Raw genomic sequence first — 16,108 nt, forward strand, 5'->3', positions numbered from 1 at the left:
TTTTGTTTGAGAGACGTCCCTCTGCGTCAAAAGCAACTTTTATTTTCCTTTAATCCAAACAGCCTTTTGACATAAACACAAGTTAATTTCCATCATCTTTGGACCGTTCAGCTAATTAAGCAAAAGTCACATTTGACAGGGCCAAATGAATTCACCAGAATCCACCAAAGTCATCACAAATGTTGTTTTCATGGACCGTTTCACAGGCATTTACTAGTCAATCACATTGTCGACCAGTCCTGTCGTCGCAGACCTGAGCAGTCTGATCCCTAAGCGGTCTGATCCCTGAGTGACAATACATGGAGTGTATCGGGGCGGAAAAGGTCTCTTGTTCTGCCAATTAACATTCATGAGTATGTCATTTCCAAGAAAAACCTCACATCAATCCAGTTCAGCATAGCAGCCTGTTGCCATCGTTGGAGCGATCTTTGCTAACAGCTGCGCCATGTAAATCCAGCACCCCATCACTTATAATACTGATCGTGGGCTGTAGTTTGGCCTTTAGTTGTTATCATTTCTTTCTTTCACAAGCTGTTTTGCAGGCAGGGATGATGAGATAAGTCTGTGTGACCATTTGAGGCTTCTGAAATAGAAAATTTCAGGCTTTCTTTGTGTCATGTAGCCAAATCACTGTATATACTGTATGTAAATGTTTCCATGTTTGTTCATATCAACCTGGGGGTGAAAAATACCCTTGGGGGGCTCTTAATATCTGTAGGTCATGAGGCAGACAAGGAATAATACTGGAGCAAACGCAAGAACTCTGGACAAAATGAGTCATCTGTTATGATCAAAATCATTTAAGGTGTAATTTCTAGTAAAATAACTCAAGAAAACATAATTAATCCTGCCTTCAGTGACTTTCTCCTGGTCTGAATTACGCAAAATATGTGTTTGAAAGACAAACAATGAGGTTCTGCCTATACTGGCGGGGGGCATGGATTTAAACAGAGCTGAGGGGGTTTCCTAAGTCAAAGATGGTTGGGAACCAATGGTTTATATGACAGTATAATCATGGTCATATGGCTGTGACCTCCCAAAGGCAATCCAGAGGTTATCCATGATTCACTCAGATAATGAGCCTCATCACTTAGGCTGTCACCGAGGCCCGGGCTAATATTTGCAGCCAGCAATGCACTGAGGGGTTACATGAGGGGTAATCCCATGCAACGCTGACCAGTGTGATACATTACTGTAAGCAAATGAATGATTAGATACTTATTTCACATAATTTTGAAGTGCACTGTACTGCGTGTGATCTGGAGCAGGAGAAGAGAAGTTAAACACTGAGAATTAAATGGCCACTTTTCACCTATATTCATTTATACACCTTTTCCCTAATGTGCATCTTGCCTTCATTTAAAGACTATTTGCCGAAGGGATCAAGGAAAAGCTACAAAAACAGGAGTTTTTTTTACTCTGCACTATGAGACACCAGGCCTTGAATTCACCACTCTTCAACAGTTTAAGTACTTGATGACAATGAAAATGGCCTTGAAAATGACAATCATTAAGTTTTGGTTCCTGAGTAATGACTGTCATGAACTTAGCAAAGTCTTGTGCATAACAATTGCATCGGACAAATCTAGAAAGTGGATGCACCCTACCATATTTCACTTTTCACAAGTAAAGCTTACCCACTTGGCACAACTTTTCTCATATTAATTAATTAACCGTCAACCACTAATGTCCACTTCCTTAGGGACAAACACCTATCACTTGATGTGTTTGTGATAAATTAAATGAAATACTAAATGCCAGGGATGCTGGCTGAGATGATTCCTTCAGATTACTGGGGCACTAAAAATGGTTGATTTTGAACTCGTATCAATGTGCACATGATAATAAATAGAGTGCAGATACTCTATCTTTCAGCGTGAGATCCACAAACGAGACCACAAAGCTTTCAATAGCATTGGCAGCACAGCTGTCTCTTTGGTCGAAATCAATTCTTTAGCTATATAGTATGCATTGCAGATGGCTCTTTGGTGCTGTCTTCATGTTATTACATTTTTCCCCTTTACTTCCTGCTATTTCCTGAGTTCTTTCACAGTGTTGTTTAGAGGCAGTCAGGGCACAGCGCCACCTGTCCAGGTAGGTGAGCTCTGCAGGGACACAGTCTGCGGTGAGAAGGATCAGAGCCAGCACAACTGTACAGCAGAGGCTCCTGCTGAAGGCCACAGTGTCGACCCCAAGGGCTGTAGGAAGGAAACAGGTGGTTGACTTCCAGCCGCATGCTGGAGCAGCCTATCCCGAGTCTACAAAATGGGAAATGAAAGTGTATTTATTTGTGTATTTATAATGCACACATTGTATTTATTGCCATTTTAAAATGTTTTTTTGATGTTCTGGTTTAGGAGTGTAAATACTGAATGCATACTGGCAATCAATGACCAAAAAATTGTTGATTTTCAGCTGGATACAGCACAAATGGCAGCATAAAGCATTTGCATGTAACTTACAGTACACTCACAGACAATATGAAGGCCCTTTCATCTGTATTTTCCCAGCTCTGAACTTGTATGTATTAAACTGCCTTCCCCCCACACCTGTACAGTGTGTACCTGCTGATTTCTCACCTGGTGAACGCAGCAGGACTGTTCAGGTGGTGAAACAGAGCAGGCTCACACACGTGGGAGGACCGTTGACACACACTGACACATGACTGACCCAGGGGACCCAGGTGCACCCTTAGAGCACTTTCTGGTGGCCAAGTAGGGACAGATTTACTGCAAAAATTCTGGAGGGTTTTAAGAGAGAGAAAGTTGACAATGCAGAGAGTTTGAAGGGAAAAGACTGAACCTGCCTATTCAGTGTTGGGTCAGACTATTCCAAACATATTAGCCTTTTAAATGATGAATTAAGTGACGTGGAAGTAATGATTGCAAAGTTAATTTAGATGGAGGTGTAGATGAGGTTCCAGAGGAAAGCTGATACTGGAAAAGACCAGTATCAGCTTAATGTATTGGTAAAGCTATATATTAGTTGACAGGTTTATAAGGGTTTCCACTCCATTTTGAGTTATCTTTTTTCCACACACTTCATAAATCATTGCATACAACAGGCCAGTGTCAATGACTCTGCAAGATCAGGCCAAGTCAGGAGTCTAATTAGGTAAGGGAGCACCAACAAATACTGCAACAGGTCTACCTTACATGGCTACATCTCTGTACCTGGTGAGTGATATAACCATGAACCCTCTCCAGCATTCCCTCACACGTGAACTCTCGGGGAGTGAAAGGCTTCACCTGCAAAAACATACACATACACTTTTATTCAGTGCTACTTTAACTGAAATTTATAGGATTACAAGGTGTATGTCTAAATACATGTATATACTCTACCTCTGTGCGTAGAATGGCTCTGACTGCCTCCTGTACATCAGTCCTGTTGGTCACATCTACAGTCCACACGTGGGGTTTGCCAATGAATCTTTCAGCATACGGGTGCTGCGAGGAGATCTGTGAGCCAAAGTTATTGACTGTCTAAAAATTGATGCACAATATTTACATTCAAGTTTCAGTTTCACTTTGGGGAGTTACCTACCTGTCTTGTGGTGGGCTTGCCTTTGTAGAAGTCATTGTTGTCAGATGAGTGTGGTGGGTCAAATCGTGGCTGAAGGAAGACACAGCCCAGAGCTATTGCCTCAATGGGAGCTGGACCCTCATAGGGGAACCCAAGGCCTACAAATACCTGCAAGGGAAGCAGCAAAGGGAAGATGTATTATTTTGCAACTTAATGAGCATCTATAAACAAGGCAGGACAGGCAGAATACGCATATATGATTCATATGGGGCCACAATGGGCCTCAGTGATAATCTACTTAAGACACAATAGATGCACCTAAAAAGATTCAGATTCACTGACTTCATAGTTTTATTCTGAGATGAGCTCTTATCTGACCTTAGCTCTGCGGAGAAGTCGTAGGAAGCGTTTCTGTGTCAGCAGTCCATGGTTTGTGATGAAGCTGGGCAGATTAGAGGCATGTCCTGGAGGCTGGTAGACTGTAGCATGGGTCTCCAGCTCTTCACTGATCATCCCCACATACTCAGATTTACCCTGGTATATACACACGCATACAGAGGCTGGATTATTGCAAAAAAGTAGAATGGGAGCCAGAATCTTTAGCCATCAAGCTCCTCTCCTGTGGAATCAGATCCTAGTTTGGGTTCGGGAGGCAGACACCAACTCCACATTTAATTTTGATAAAGCTTATAGTTAGGGATGGCTCAGGTGAGTCCTGAACCATCCCTTAGTTATGCTGCTATAGGCCTTGACTGCCGGGAGACTTCCCATAATGCACCTCTCTCCTCCTCTCCATTTGTATGCATTCTTATACCATTAATGCATGTTACTAACACATTTTCTCTCTCCTGTAGTTTTGTGCTTTCTCGTCTCTCTCCTCTCTCCTTCTGTCACTTTCAGCAGGTACTTCTGCCTCCGGAGCTGCAGAGTCTGGATCTATGATTGCAGGGCTCCTACTGCCCCCATGTTCCTGCTCAACAACCACTACTACAATTATTATTATTAGTCTTATTAATATTATTATTATTCCTATCATTATTTTATTAATATTATTATTACCACTACCATTACATTATTATTATTTTAAAATTCTATGTGGAATTTGCATTGTGCTACTCTAAGCTGTATAAATAAAATTTTATTGAAAAACACACACATTCAGGACACAGAGTATGTAGGCTTAAGACCAACATGAACAAAAACACAAAGCTGTCTTTGTGAAATCCTGACTATCATGTAAAACTGTGCAGTAGCTGGCTTCTTGGCATGTTTCTTGCTAACTCAGTCTTTCTACATACATATACTTGGTCATTATACCTGCCACATGTAGTCCTGTTTGCCATAGACAACAGCTATCCTGTCTTTCCTGTAGGTGTCCGGTTCCAGCTCTTCCTCCCTCACCTCCTCTCTCACTGCCTCCTCGCTCACAAAGCCCAGGAAGGAGTTATCAGGAGTATGAGCTAGAGATGACAGAACACAGAGCAGTTAGATGACATGTAAAAAGATAATTAAATTGCATCACAGGTACTCAATGTCTATGCTCTCAACCTCCAACCCCCATCACAAAATTACCATTCTACAAGAAATCTCAGGGATAGAACTTAAACTTCATTCAGAGTTTTGAATAATATTTTTGAGTAGTATTTAACTACTTTATTTTTGAGGATTAAACTTATCTTAAAAGTGTCATAAATTCTGTGCTTATTTAACCAAAACATGATCAAAGATGACAAACGCATGTGCACAAATCTTCCTTGAAGACAACACAGAAAAAAAAACAGTGTAGAAAATTTGATCAGAGGAGCAATGAAACTACTTTTGGACAGGCTTTACTGACAACACAGGCCAAAAATATTACATCTGAATAACAGTTAAGATTAAAATTCTGTGAGAGAGGAAAAACATACTGTGCTTTATAAATTAGCAGTTAAAGGAAATGAGAACTCCACATATAAGAGAGGTTAACCTCTGGCTGTCTGGATAGGCAGCTGCCACCCTGCTGCAGTCTAACACACTAAGGAAGGTGTGAAAGATGAGTATTTACTTTACTAGGAATGTGCCAGCAAAGGTGTGTGTGTGTGTGTGTGTGTGTGTGCAAGCATTGATTTGAGTTCTACAACATTTGTATGTGTGTGTGTCATTCTCTCCTGTCTCAAGGCCAAATCTTCCCTCATTCACCCTTACAGCGGCACAGAATTTCCTCCTGGCTCTATTTCAGCTCCATTTGTCCCCACTTGTCACTTACATCTGTCTAGGTTCACTGCTTAACACGCTCACCTATCAGATTAGCAGAGATATGCAAAAGTACACGGATATGATCAAAACCATGCAACATGTGGGGGTTTGATGGGACGCTGTGAAGGAATGAAGTTTATTGGTTTCAGTGTTCTTTCTGCCTGTTTACAGTTCTGCTTCATCAGCCTGTCTGTTTAGTGCAATCCTTCAATCGACTGTCTTCCTTCTCCCCCATTTCAAAACAGAAGCATAAACACCCGCCCGCTCTTTTCTCAAGCTCCTTTCTTTTCTTTCTTCTTCCTGTGTCTTTGTTTCTGTTTTGCTGTCTTTCTCTCTTTCTGCCCTTTCCCCACCATCATCTGACAGCCATCCCTCTCTCCCCCTCAGCAGGACAAATAAATAGTGTTCCAGGCTGAGGCATGAAGTGTGGCTCTCGGCCCAGTGCGTCCAGCTTGTCTTCATCTCCCGGCAGGGTGGGAAAGATGACAGGGAGAGGTGTTGGAATGAAAGCTCTGTCTGGGCACCAAGTTTATTTAACCTCAGCTATTAATCCTCTCACTGTGAAGATGCTTAGAGGGGTGTATGTGAAGGATCAGTGCTGCGGCAGCAAGATATAAATATTTGTGTAAATGCGTATGTGTGTGTATATAAGTGCATTTCTGAATCAATGTACTGTACTTAGTCTCACACACTAAGTCACATGTTTGTATGATTACAGACACAGCCACACAAACACAGATACATACACATACACACACACACAGACTTACGGAACATGGTCATGTACTGTAGAGGTTGCAGACTCCAGCTGCCCCACAGTGTTTTATACCCATGGCTACGTGCATAACTCCCCAAGTTAAAGGCTGGTTCAGTGCCAAAAGAGTCCAGGATTCTGAAGCGACACCTAAAATGATTTCAAAAAAATAGTTTATCACAACATTTATCTTACACTGATACACTCTGGTTTGCTACAAATGTATCAAACAATTGAGCACAAACAACTTATGGTGTGCAATGCTGCCTTCATCATGTGACTTTTCTTTTCTGTCAGGTCTTTTATATTTAAAGCCTTGCAAGGCCTTAGGTGTGCTGGGTAAATGTCAAGGCCAAAATGTTGTAGAAAGAACCTCTTTTTAAGTTGACATTGTACTTTGGTATTGTATAGTGTGAAATATGCATAAAGCCAGTGTGCCTACTAAAACAACAACACATTATAATTCAAGCTACATAAATGGTCTAAGAAGGGAAAATCAAAACAATGATGCAACTCTGAAAATGTAAGTGATTCATTTTAATATTGGTGGCTATTTTATTTATAATATTCATTAGGTAGAGGTCAGGGTTTATAAATCTCTTTATTTAACATTACATCAAAGGTCTTAATCCCAAAGACCATGAAACACAACACAGCTCCTTGCAGAATTTCTAAAACTGTGTAAATGTAAAATAAGATGTAATATTATTCAAGAAGTACTGATATACTAGAAGCATAATTATGTATTTAGAAAATTGTGGTCGTACCTGTAATGCAGGAAAGCCAATCCCATGGCGCCTTGAAGGTGAGCAAGGCCATGGTAGTCAGTATAGATGAGGTCAAAGGTCAGGGGCCTCTGGATTGGACAACTGCCTCGGCCTGGAGCAGCACCTATCAGGCTGGACCAATAACAATAAGCACACATCGCATCACTAATTGCTCAGCATCATAGACCAGACACCTATGAATACATCATATTTCAGTGATGTCAGATGTTTAAATCTTACTCAATCCAATTAACTACTAAAATACTTTTGTACATATATGTAATCAGTACTTTCCAAATAAACATAATATTTTGTGTCAGATGAAAGTAACTAGTGGTATCAGACAGTGGTGCCAACCTGTGGAGTTGGTGCTGTGAGGTGCTCAAGGTTAAGTTGTGGCCCAGGATTGTCAGACAGGCACTGAAGTCAGCCCACTGGACCAGCTCCCCTAGTGGACCCCCTGTATCCACCATGGCTTCAAAACGCTGGCCAACACTCCCAGCCAGGGCACCAGGATAAAGCAGCACCTATAGGATGAGAGGTGGGGACATTATAAAGTCCAAAATCAATCTTTAAAGGATGCCAACATAGCAGTTAAGTAGAGGAAAAGGGTAACCATTTCATATTGTATTCATCATGGAAGTGAGTTTAAAATAAGTGTGATATGTAGAAAACCTGATTTTTTAAATAATATTAAAAAAACGTATCAAGACAATAAAAACCTTTTACATAAACATTATGATCACACAGCCATGTTTTTGAAAACCTCTAAACATACGTTGGTGTAATTTCAGAAATAACCTTGAAAACCAGAAAAAAAACTAAATGATGCTTAGCAGAGTTGACTTGCTGGTTTATACCCTCATCTGGGTCGAGACTGTCTTGTTGCTGCTTTGCCTCATCCTCAGACCAGCCTGTATCCACCGTTCAGACATCCTTTTCACTCTGGACCGAATGAAGTTTATGGCAGGACCACTGTTGTTGCTGATGACCTCATACAGTGGACTCAGAGTTGTACGTATCTCAGCCTGTGTACAATAATAATGTGAAACACTGAGGGGGTGCAAAGTAAATATATGATTTTACATTCATAGTGATACTCAGTGGCATGAACCTGATTGTGGTTGTACCTTCTCTGTGTAAGCGTGAGGTTTCTGGTGCCATGGCAGCGTAGAGCGGTTGCTTCCACGAGGGGGACAAAAGTCCTCTATTTGGCTGAGGTAAGTCAATATGGAACAGGTGGTACCATCCACCCCATAAAAGGCATAACAGGGATCTGAATGCCAACGGACCCGTAGAAACTGCCAGAGAGACAGATGTTAAATCAAAATAACGATAAGTCAATAAATAATAATAAAAACATTTTTGGTTATCATGCAGATTAGCTTAGCTAGTCTACAATATAAAGTACATAAAATGGTTTTAAAGTGGTATTTCCATATCCAGCTCAAACTTTCACATATACTTGGAACTAAATATTAAACTTAAAACTTTAAGTTGAGGTAACCACTTCAACAGTGCACACACAGAGTTATGCAGTTCATGCTACCACATATTTCCACTTTCTCACCTCCACTTTCTCCGCACACACCGGATATGCAGGATCCATTGGCACCTCACACTGCTCATTGGGCCCTATGGGTAAGATATTAGCCGTCACACAGATTTTCTTTATGTGGCCATTTTGAATGCATCATTATTCCACAACCCTGGCTTTAGTAACAAAAAGTACATTGTAGGGCTAACTCACTGCGGGTAATGAAGAACAGTGGATAATAACTTTGACATACAGCCTCTCGACTGAAATGTTCACAATGAATAGCAGCCATCAGCACGATGTATAGTGCTGCCATGCGTGTAAGAGGCATTAGAGTAGAGGCAGTGTGTTCTCAGAGGCCCTTTCCCGTAAGCCCCCTGCCATCTCTAGCCAATGTCAATCAACTGGAATGAACACACGCACTCACACACACCTGACCCACCTGCCTCCTATCAAACATACGCTTTTACAATGCTAGCCCTTGCCAAAATACACAGTCCTTAACTATGTAAAACAACCTAGTAAAAAAGAGAGAAAAAACGATAAGAAAATTCGAAGGCACAGCCGAGGTGTGAAAGGCTAAAAACAGTGATATGCTATAGGAGCACAGCAAAAAAGAAAAAAAGTGCTCCCACTGCAAAAACAAAAGTATGAGTAGACAAGCTGGTGAAAGGACTCCTGGGTAATTCAGTCATATTTTATGGGTGTGAGGTAATGTGAGAGGAAGAGGGTAAGGGGCGAACAGGCTGGTGATGGTGAAGTGTGTGTTTGTGTGCATGCGGGTGGCATGTGTGTACATACTGCATGTGTGTGCCCTCACATAGGCACGGTATGGTGTCTGTGTGGCCCAATCTTTATGAATTCCCTTTTTCAGAAAGGGAGGTAAGCATGTACCCACTCATCACTACTGCCCACACACACACACACACACACACACAAAACCCCTTGCGTGCCAATCAGGGTGCGTAACAAAACTCTCACTTGACACCTCTCAGGAGGGTCGTAGTGTAGACATAAACTTTTTTCCTCCCCACGGCCAGTTGATCGGCACTGGCTCTGTGGGACTTGTTAAACTTCTATTCAAGAACTTCATCCCCCATAACCACCTGCACCCACTGCCCTTTAACCCCCCCATTCACACCCTGCATTATCACAGCTTGTTAATTTCACTGTGTGGTTAACCTCTATTGAGGTTATGAACCGTGCATTTGGCTCAGAGTATCACACTACCACAGCAGTAAACCACAGAAAAGCTTGCAATTGGCCAATTATTGAAGCTGGCAACATGCAAGGAGGGGAGAGTGTATTTATTTGGTGGAGCTAGAATGTAAAATCATATTATAACTGGAACAAACCCTAAAATATCTGTTTTAGCTGAGACAATGAACTGCTTTTAGCAAAGTACATAGTAAAATTAAAGCTAAACTAGGCAAGATTTGTGTATAATAGACTAATACACCTGTCTATTCAGTCTAAATCTCACTGTGGGGCCCCAATCAGACTAATTTAAACCCTGTAGATCCTCCCTATGTGCTGAAATTAAATCATGTACTTGTCCACCCACAGGAAATGACAAATCCAAACTAAAGAGCGAAATACAAAACAGTTTCCTAAACTCTCCATTCAGAGAAAAGTGGGCGCACAGACAGCGGATCTTTTGTCTGTCTTTTTACTTTACGTCATATCATAGATCACCAAAGTTGGTAAGCATGAGCATGCTGTGTGCAGTTTAATTATCATGTCATAAATTCTGATTTTTCAGAAATAAAAACACTTGTCTAAAGCAACTCTAAAATTTTTGAAAATGTATATTATACTAAGGAGTTAAATCAATCAAAATCCGCAAAAAGTAATAACACAATTAAGACAGATTACATGTGATAAAAGTCTGGGCTTCACCTGTGTGTAGCCTGAGGTCATCATGTGGTGATGGTGTGTGAGATTGATGGTGATAATGGCGGCTGAGCTGGTCAAGCCTCAGAGACACTCTCTTCAGTTCCCTCTCTACCAAGCGGGCTAAGCTTTGCTGGTCCTGTCTAAAGCTGGGAAAAAAACAGAAACCCACATGTAACCACACTGTATGAACAAACACAATTAGCTATATCTGAACTTTCACTATACTGAGATGTTCAATGATTTCTGTTTATATGTTAAGACTGTGTATATTGTTGAATACCTCTGCAGTAACAGACTGATATCATCTCTGGTAAGCTGGGTGACATCTCTCTTTCTGCTCAGCCTCTGCACCTGAGTACTCAAAGCCTCCAAGCGAAGAGCCAGCCTACGAAAACCAAGACCACGCTGACCTATGACATAAAGTATATACAACATGGTATGTCATGTATGTACAGTATCATATGCTCCCTCCTATTATAATGTTTAAGTGGTAAAACAGTGTATTATGTCACAGCAAATCTTGTTCTTTGTATCATGAAACAGCACGGTTATATAGCTACTTTCTTAACTTGGTCTGCTGTAAATAAAGCAGCACTTATGTGTATTTTCCATATTCCATGTAGGACACACACACACACACACACAAACACACACAAGTATGTATGTTTCCACAGACACCTTCATGGTTGAAAGTAGCGCTAAGCTCAAATTACTGACCTCATACGTTGTTAAAATTATTTTTTAACATGTACTCCAATTTGATCAAGCTATTCACAAACAGCACATTTACAGTGATTTTAGTCAGGTGTTGTGCATCCATTAAGCCAGCGGTTCCCAACCTATTTGGCTTGTGACCCCTTAAAACGATGCATCTCCTTGCAAACCCCTTGTGAGTTAATTTAATGCAGAAATAAGTTCTAAGCAGTTCAGCCAAAGATTATTTTTTCCTAATTTTCAGAAGCTTGAAGAGGTAAAAGTGTCCAAAAAGTTTGAAAAACATAAACCATAATTTTGTGTAACAAATGTATTGTTTCATTCTCTTTTCTTTAATCAAGATTTATCTTGGACCTTTGTGGGGTCCTGACCCCAAGGTTGTGAACCACTGCTTTAACCAATAATATTGTATTCAAAGAAAAGGACTTCCAACATTCACAAGACTCACTGTCAAAAACATATATTTAGTTATAAGGCCAGGTGTCTATATATTATTACTGTTTGCTGTTTTTGTTTTTAAAACAATGTTAAATGAAACAGTTGTGTGTGCTCTGATGGGCCATCCAGTGTAAAGTGTTGTAGTAATGATGTTCACAGTTAAGCACTCTGTTAGCCACCTAGCTAGTTGCCAGAAATTCTACTGTAGTTACCAGACATACCATCACTGTAAAAACAGTGAATGTGTGTTTTAAAAGCCTGCTGGTGAGGTTTAAATAAGCTATTTGAGATGGCAGATCAAGGATGTCTTGATTGAAACATTTGTATGAAGCAAGAGTTGCGTTGGTAGTGAATGAGGAATATTGAGTGTTATATTGGGGACCTCGGGGGCAGTTGGAAATAGCTGTTGGGAAAGACTACTCACACTGTGTTTTTTCTATTTTGTGAGGTGGGGGGGTTGCTGGTGGAGTTAGGGTTGATTTGAGGTCAGAATAAGGATCTCCTTGGGGATAGAGCTTTAACCTGTGATACACAGTAAAATCCCACAGACTGGTGATGTCACAGCATCTCTGTTTGCTCAGCTGACTGTCAGCATATCACTACTTACATGCCCAGGGACCGTTTGGGCACAGGTGCAATGAAAGATGAATGGGAGAAGAGATGGGATCCTGTAACAACTTAATGCCAGTTGTGTGAGATAACCATTTGACTAAACAATTTCAAAACTTGTACAGGTGTGTATGTGTAGCTTATAAAATTATGTGTGTGGGTATGCAACCCTTACTTACTTGCCATATCACATAGTAAAAAATATAAGTTGTTTCAAAACTTGCAGTACAAAGCTCCTTATTATGTGTTCATAACACAATATGTTTTATTGAAATAATAATAGTCTATTGATATATATTTCCTCAGTGTCAGAGCCAACATATGTCTTTTTCATAGAGAAAATCTGCAAATGGAATGATATAATTCAGTTTTATGTCATTGCATATCACCCAGTTCAAGACTTTTCTTAAAAATGTATAGAATTATAGTAATGTGGGTGAAACCTTATTTTTAATCATCCTTTTTTCTAAAGCAAGCAAACCTCCATAAGGCACAACTTAAATGATCTCATGTCACTGCCAGTGTTGGGGCAAAAAGAAATGTATTTTAAAATGAAATATAACATAAAACGACTCGGTCAGACGAATGATTTCTCACAGAGACTGATTGAAAACTGAGCAATTGGTGATAAATTTGAGCTGGATTAACTGTGTGTGCTGACCTGACCAACAGCTTCCCCCATGTGGTATATTTTCCAACACAACCATTGCTGGGTGGCTCTTTGTACACAACCCGTGGTGGGTCCCTCAAAGCACAGAGCAATTGTGGGTCTGTGGCTGAGAAGCACCAGTGGGTTACATTGTCTGCTAAAAACTATTTTCCTAAATTTGAGAAGAAAAGGATTGGTATGTTTAGATAAAAAGTAATCTTCTGTGATTACATTTTGAAACTGATTCACCAGTAGCCACATTTTCAAGTCTTTCACAACAAATGTGAGTTTGTTCTGTCTTAAGTTAAACCTGTGTATCTGATTATCAACCCTCAGAGGATGGCTACTTTTACTGACTAAATGTTATGCGTAAATTGGTGTCTATATATGGGTTCAGCCAGTTTCATATAATTCAGAAGTGAATCAAGTTCCTTTGAATTAAGAAACTTCCAAAAAATCGAATGAATCATGAATCAGCCTCTGTATCATTTTTCATCTAATTGAAAAAGAAATGATTATCAGCAACTATCCAAATGATGCAAACACTGTTAAATGATTAAATCAAGATTCCTGACAAAAGCAACAAATAGACCATTGAATGTAGATCAAGAAGTCTGGGAGAGGCACGGCGACAGAATATGCTAATTTATTTATTGGGTGCATAAGAAAGAATGCTAATTTTACAGAAAAACATACTCTGGAGGAGATTGTTGACAACATTTGTCTCTTCCTTGTAAACCAGAAAGAAAGCTTTTGCCCAAACAACCAGGTCTACTGCCCTGTTAAATACCCTCCTTTAGGGAAACAGTTCAGCCAGACAACTGAATTGAACAGGGTCTTGGCCACAAACCCACAACTTTCAGACACATGGGAGGACCCACCGCAGATTGTGTATAAAGCTTCATCTAACACTGGGAAGATGGTAAATCTTTGCAAAATATACACTACCGCTGCCCTATTTCCCCAATCAATGCTTAGTGTGACATCTGACTGAGATTAATGTGTTCTAATTTATCTAATTTGTTCTTAATTTATTCATAATCAATGTTGCTCCATGGTTGTGTGGGTCCATGAATTTGATGTTGTTGTTGTTTTTTTATCATTATGCAATGTAAAAAGTTAAGGCTTTTGTTTTTTTAACAGAGGTGTACTTCTTAACTAAACCGTTTGTGTGTGTGTGTGTGTGTGTGTGTATAAATTACCTTGTTCCTCAGGTGACCTCCCAGCAGGTTCATCCCTGGTCATCTCAAGTGGCACCCAGAGGCTCTGTAGCAGCAGGGTAAACACAGACAGGCACAGACAGAGCACCAGGCAACCACTAGAGGGCACAATACACAGAGAAACCTCTTCAAATGCTACAGCAAACAGCATACAGTACATCAGTAGTTCCTTCCTGCCACCTTTTTTGTCTGATGAACTCAAGTACCTCATGACACCACCCATCAAATTTGAACTGATTTCACACTGGATGTTATTTAACACTATTTATAAGTGTAGCCTATTTTGTTACAATATTTTTTGGGTAATTGAACATGGTAATTGTCATGTATCCATTACTTTTAGCTAATAATTTCAATCATTTGTCCAATACTTTTAGCAATCTGTTTCAACTGTTTTTTCATTACTTCTATCTAATGTACTTCAACCATTTATCCATTACATTTACCTAACTATTTAAACTGTTTATTCACTTTGGTACTTTTGGCTATCAACTTCAATCATTTATCCATTATTTTTAGCTAACTTTTTAGACTTTCCTGCTCATTTGCTAGTTTTCAGCACACTCAATTTCAGAATCAATATGAGGTATTTTTTAATCAAATCATAATTTCTACATTTCAACATTTCCACGTACCCCCTAACAACTGCAGAAATACCCCCAGGAAACTTCCTGGTTGCGAATCATTGCAGTCTAGTAAGTCTGAAAATGGAAGATCATGCCCAATATTATGCATTATATTTTTTCAATAAGCACAGACACAGCAGTATGAGCAATAGAGTAAACAACTCCAGATATGTCATCATTATAGTTTCTTAGTATGTTTATTGGCCACATATTGGACATGAAATAAAAGGTCACTTTTTAATAATTTGTGTCATAACCAACCAGTCAAATCTCCTGTTAACAGATTTAATTTTTGATGCAATAAAAACTTAAAGCCTGACTTTACCTTTCATCAAATACACTGAGAATGAGGAGAACTAAATTGTTCCATGACTTCAAGTGAGGACCCTGGTGTGTCAAAACAAATATCTGAAGCTTGATGTGTCATTATAGCATGTGTCTGCTCGCTGCTCACATGGGCTCCCACCTTCAGTTTAACTGGGGCAGAGAGAGCAATCACTTCGCTCTAACTTTCATCAGGCCAGTAAACCCACCAACCCTAACCCAAAGAAACACAGCGTAGCCAAGCTCAAGTACATGCAGAAACTGTTTCAAGGCTCTCCTAGTGCCTATAAAGCTCCAGATTCAGATCCAGACAATCAATCTGCATTTCGTCAAAGTTGTCAGAGCACTTACAGTGGCGTGCAAAAGTGTTTGCCCCCTTCCTGATTTCTTTTTTTTTTGCATGTTTGTCACACTTAAATGCTTCAGATCATCAAACACATTTAAATATTAGTCAAACATAACACAAGTAAACACAAAATGCAGTTTTTAAATGAAGGTTGTTATTATTGAGGGAAAACAAAATCCAAACCTACATGGCCCTGTGTGAAAAAGTGATTGCCATCTAAACCTAGTAACTGGTTGTGCCACCCTTAGCAGCAACAACTGCAAACAAGCGTTTGTGATAACTTGCAATCTTTTACATCGCTGTGGAGGAATTTTGGCCCACTCATCTTTGCAGAATTGTTGTAATTCAGCCACATTAGAGGGTTTTCAAGCATGAACTGCCTTTTTAAGGTCATTATACTGTGCTTTGTCAGTCACTGTGAGGTGCCACTCAGACCTACCAGCTGTCTGAGAATGACAACTTTTTGCT

At 40.0% G+C, this 16,108-nt stretch overlaps 1 protein-coding gene across 5 annotated transcripts in view; it reads right to left on the reverse strand.

Annotated features, from left to right (window-relative positions):
- LOC122867703 (alpha-1,6-mannosylglycoprotein 6-beta-N-acetylglucosaminyltransferase B-like) overlaps window positions 1-16,108 on the reverse strand; it is a 22,273-nt gene continuing 6,165 nt past the window's right edge. For 2 of the 5 annotated variants that reach the window (XM_044178838.1, XM_044178837.1), the window contains exons 3-18: window positions 14,327-14,442; window positions 10,995-11,124; window positions 10,718-10,860; window positions 8,852-8,916; window positions 8,412-8,582; window positions 8,142-8,309; window positions 7,639-7,808; window positions 7,282-7,413; window positions 6,531-6,664; window positions 4,843-4,985; window positions 3,904-4,059; window positions 3,547-3,693; window positions 3,345-3,461; window positions 3,174-3,248; window positions 2,580-2,740; window positions 1-2,258 (exon numbers count right to left, since the gene is read on the reverse strand). In XM_044178838.1, the coding sequence (XP_044034773.1) occupies window positions 2,060-2,258; window positions 2,580-2,740; window positions 3,174-3,248; window positions 3,345-3,461; window positions 3,547-3,693; window positions 3,904-4,059; window positions 4,843-4,985; window positions 6,531-6,664; window positions 7,282-7,413; window positions 7,639-7,808; window positions 8,142-8,309; window positions 8,412-8,582; window positions 8,852-8,916; window positions 10,718-10,860; window positions 10,995-11,124; window positions 14,327-14,442 (2,227 nt within the window). In that variant the 3' untranslated portion in view covers window positions 1-2,059. The remainder of the gene's footprint in view (window positions 2,259-2,579; window positions 2,741-3,173; window positions 3,249-3,344; window positions 3,462-3,546; window positions 3,694-3,903; window positions 4,060-4,842; window positions 4,986-6,530; window positions 6,665-7,281; window positions 7,414-7,638; window positions 7,809-8,141; window positions 8,310-8,411; window positions 8,583-8,851; window positions 8,917-10,717; window positions 10,861-10,994; window positions 11,125-14,326; window positions 14,443-16,108) is intronic. The other 3 variants (XM_044178839.1, XM_044178841.1, XM_044178840.1) reach the window with 3 other exon arrangements.

The sequence above is a fragment of the Siniperca chuatsi genome, linkage group LG20 (assembly GCF_020085105.1).
Source record: "Siniperca chuatsi isolate FFG_IHB_CAS linkage group LG20, ASM2008510v1, whole genome shotgun sequence".
NCBI lineage: Eukaryota > Metazoa > Chordata > Actinopteri > Centrarchiformes > Sinipercidae > Siniperca > Siniperca chuatsi.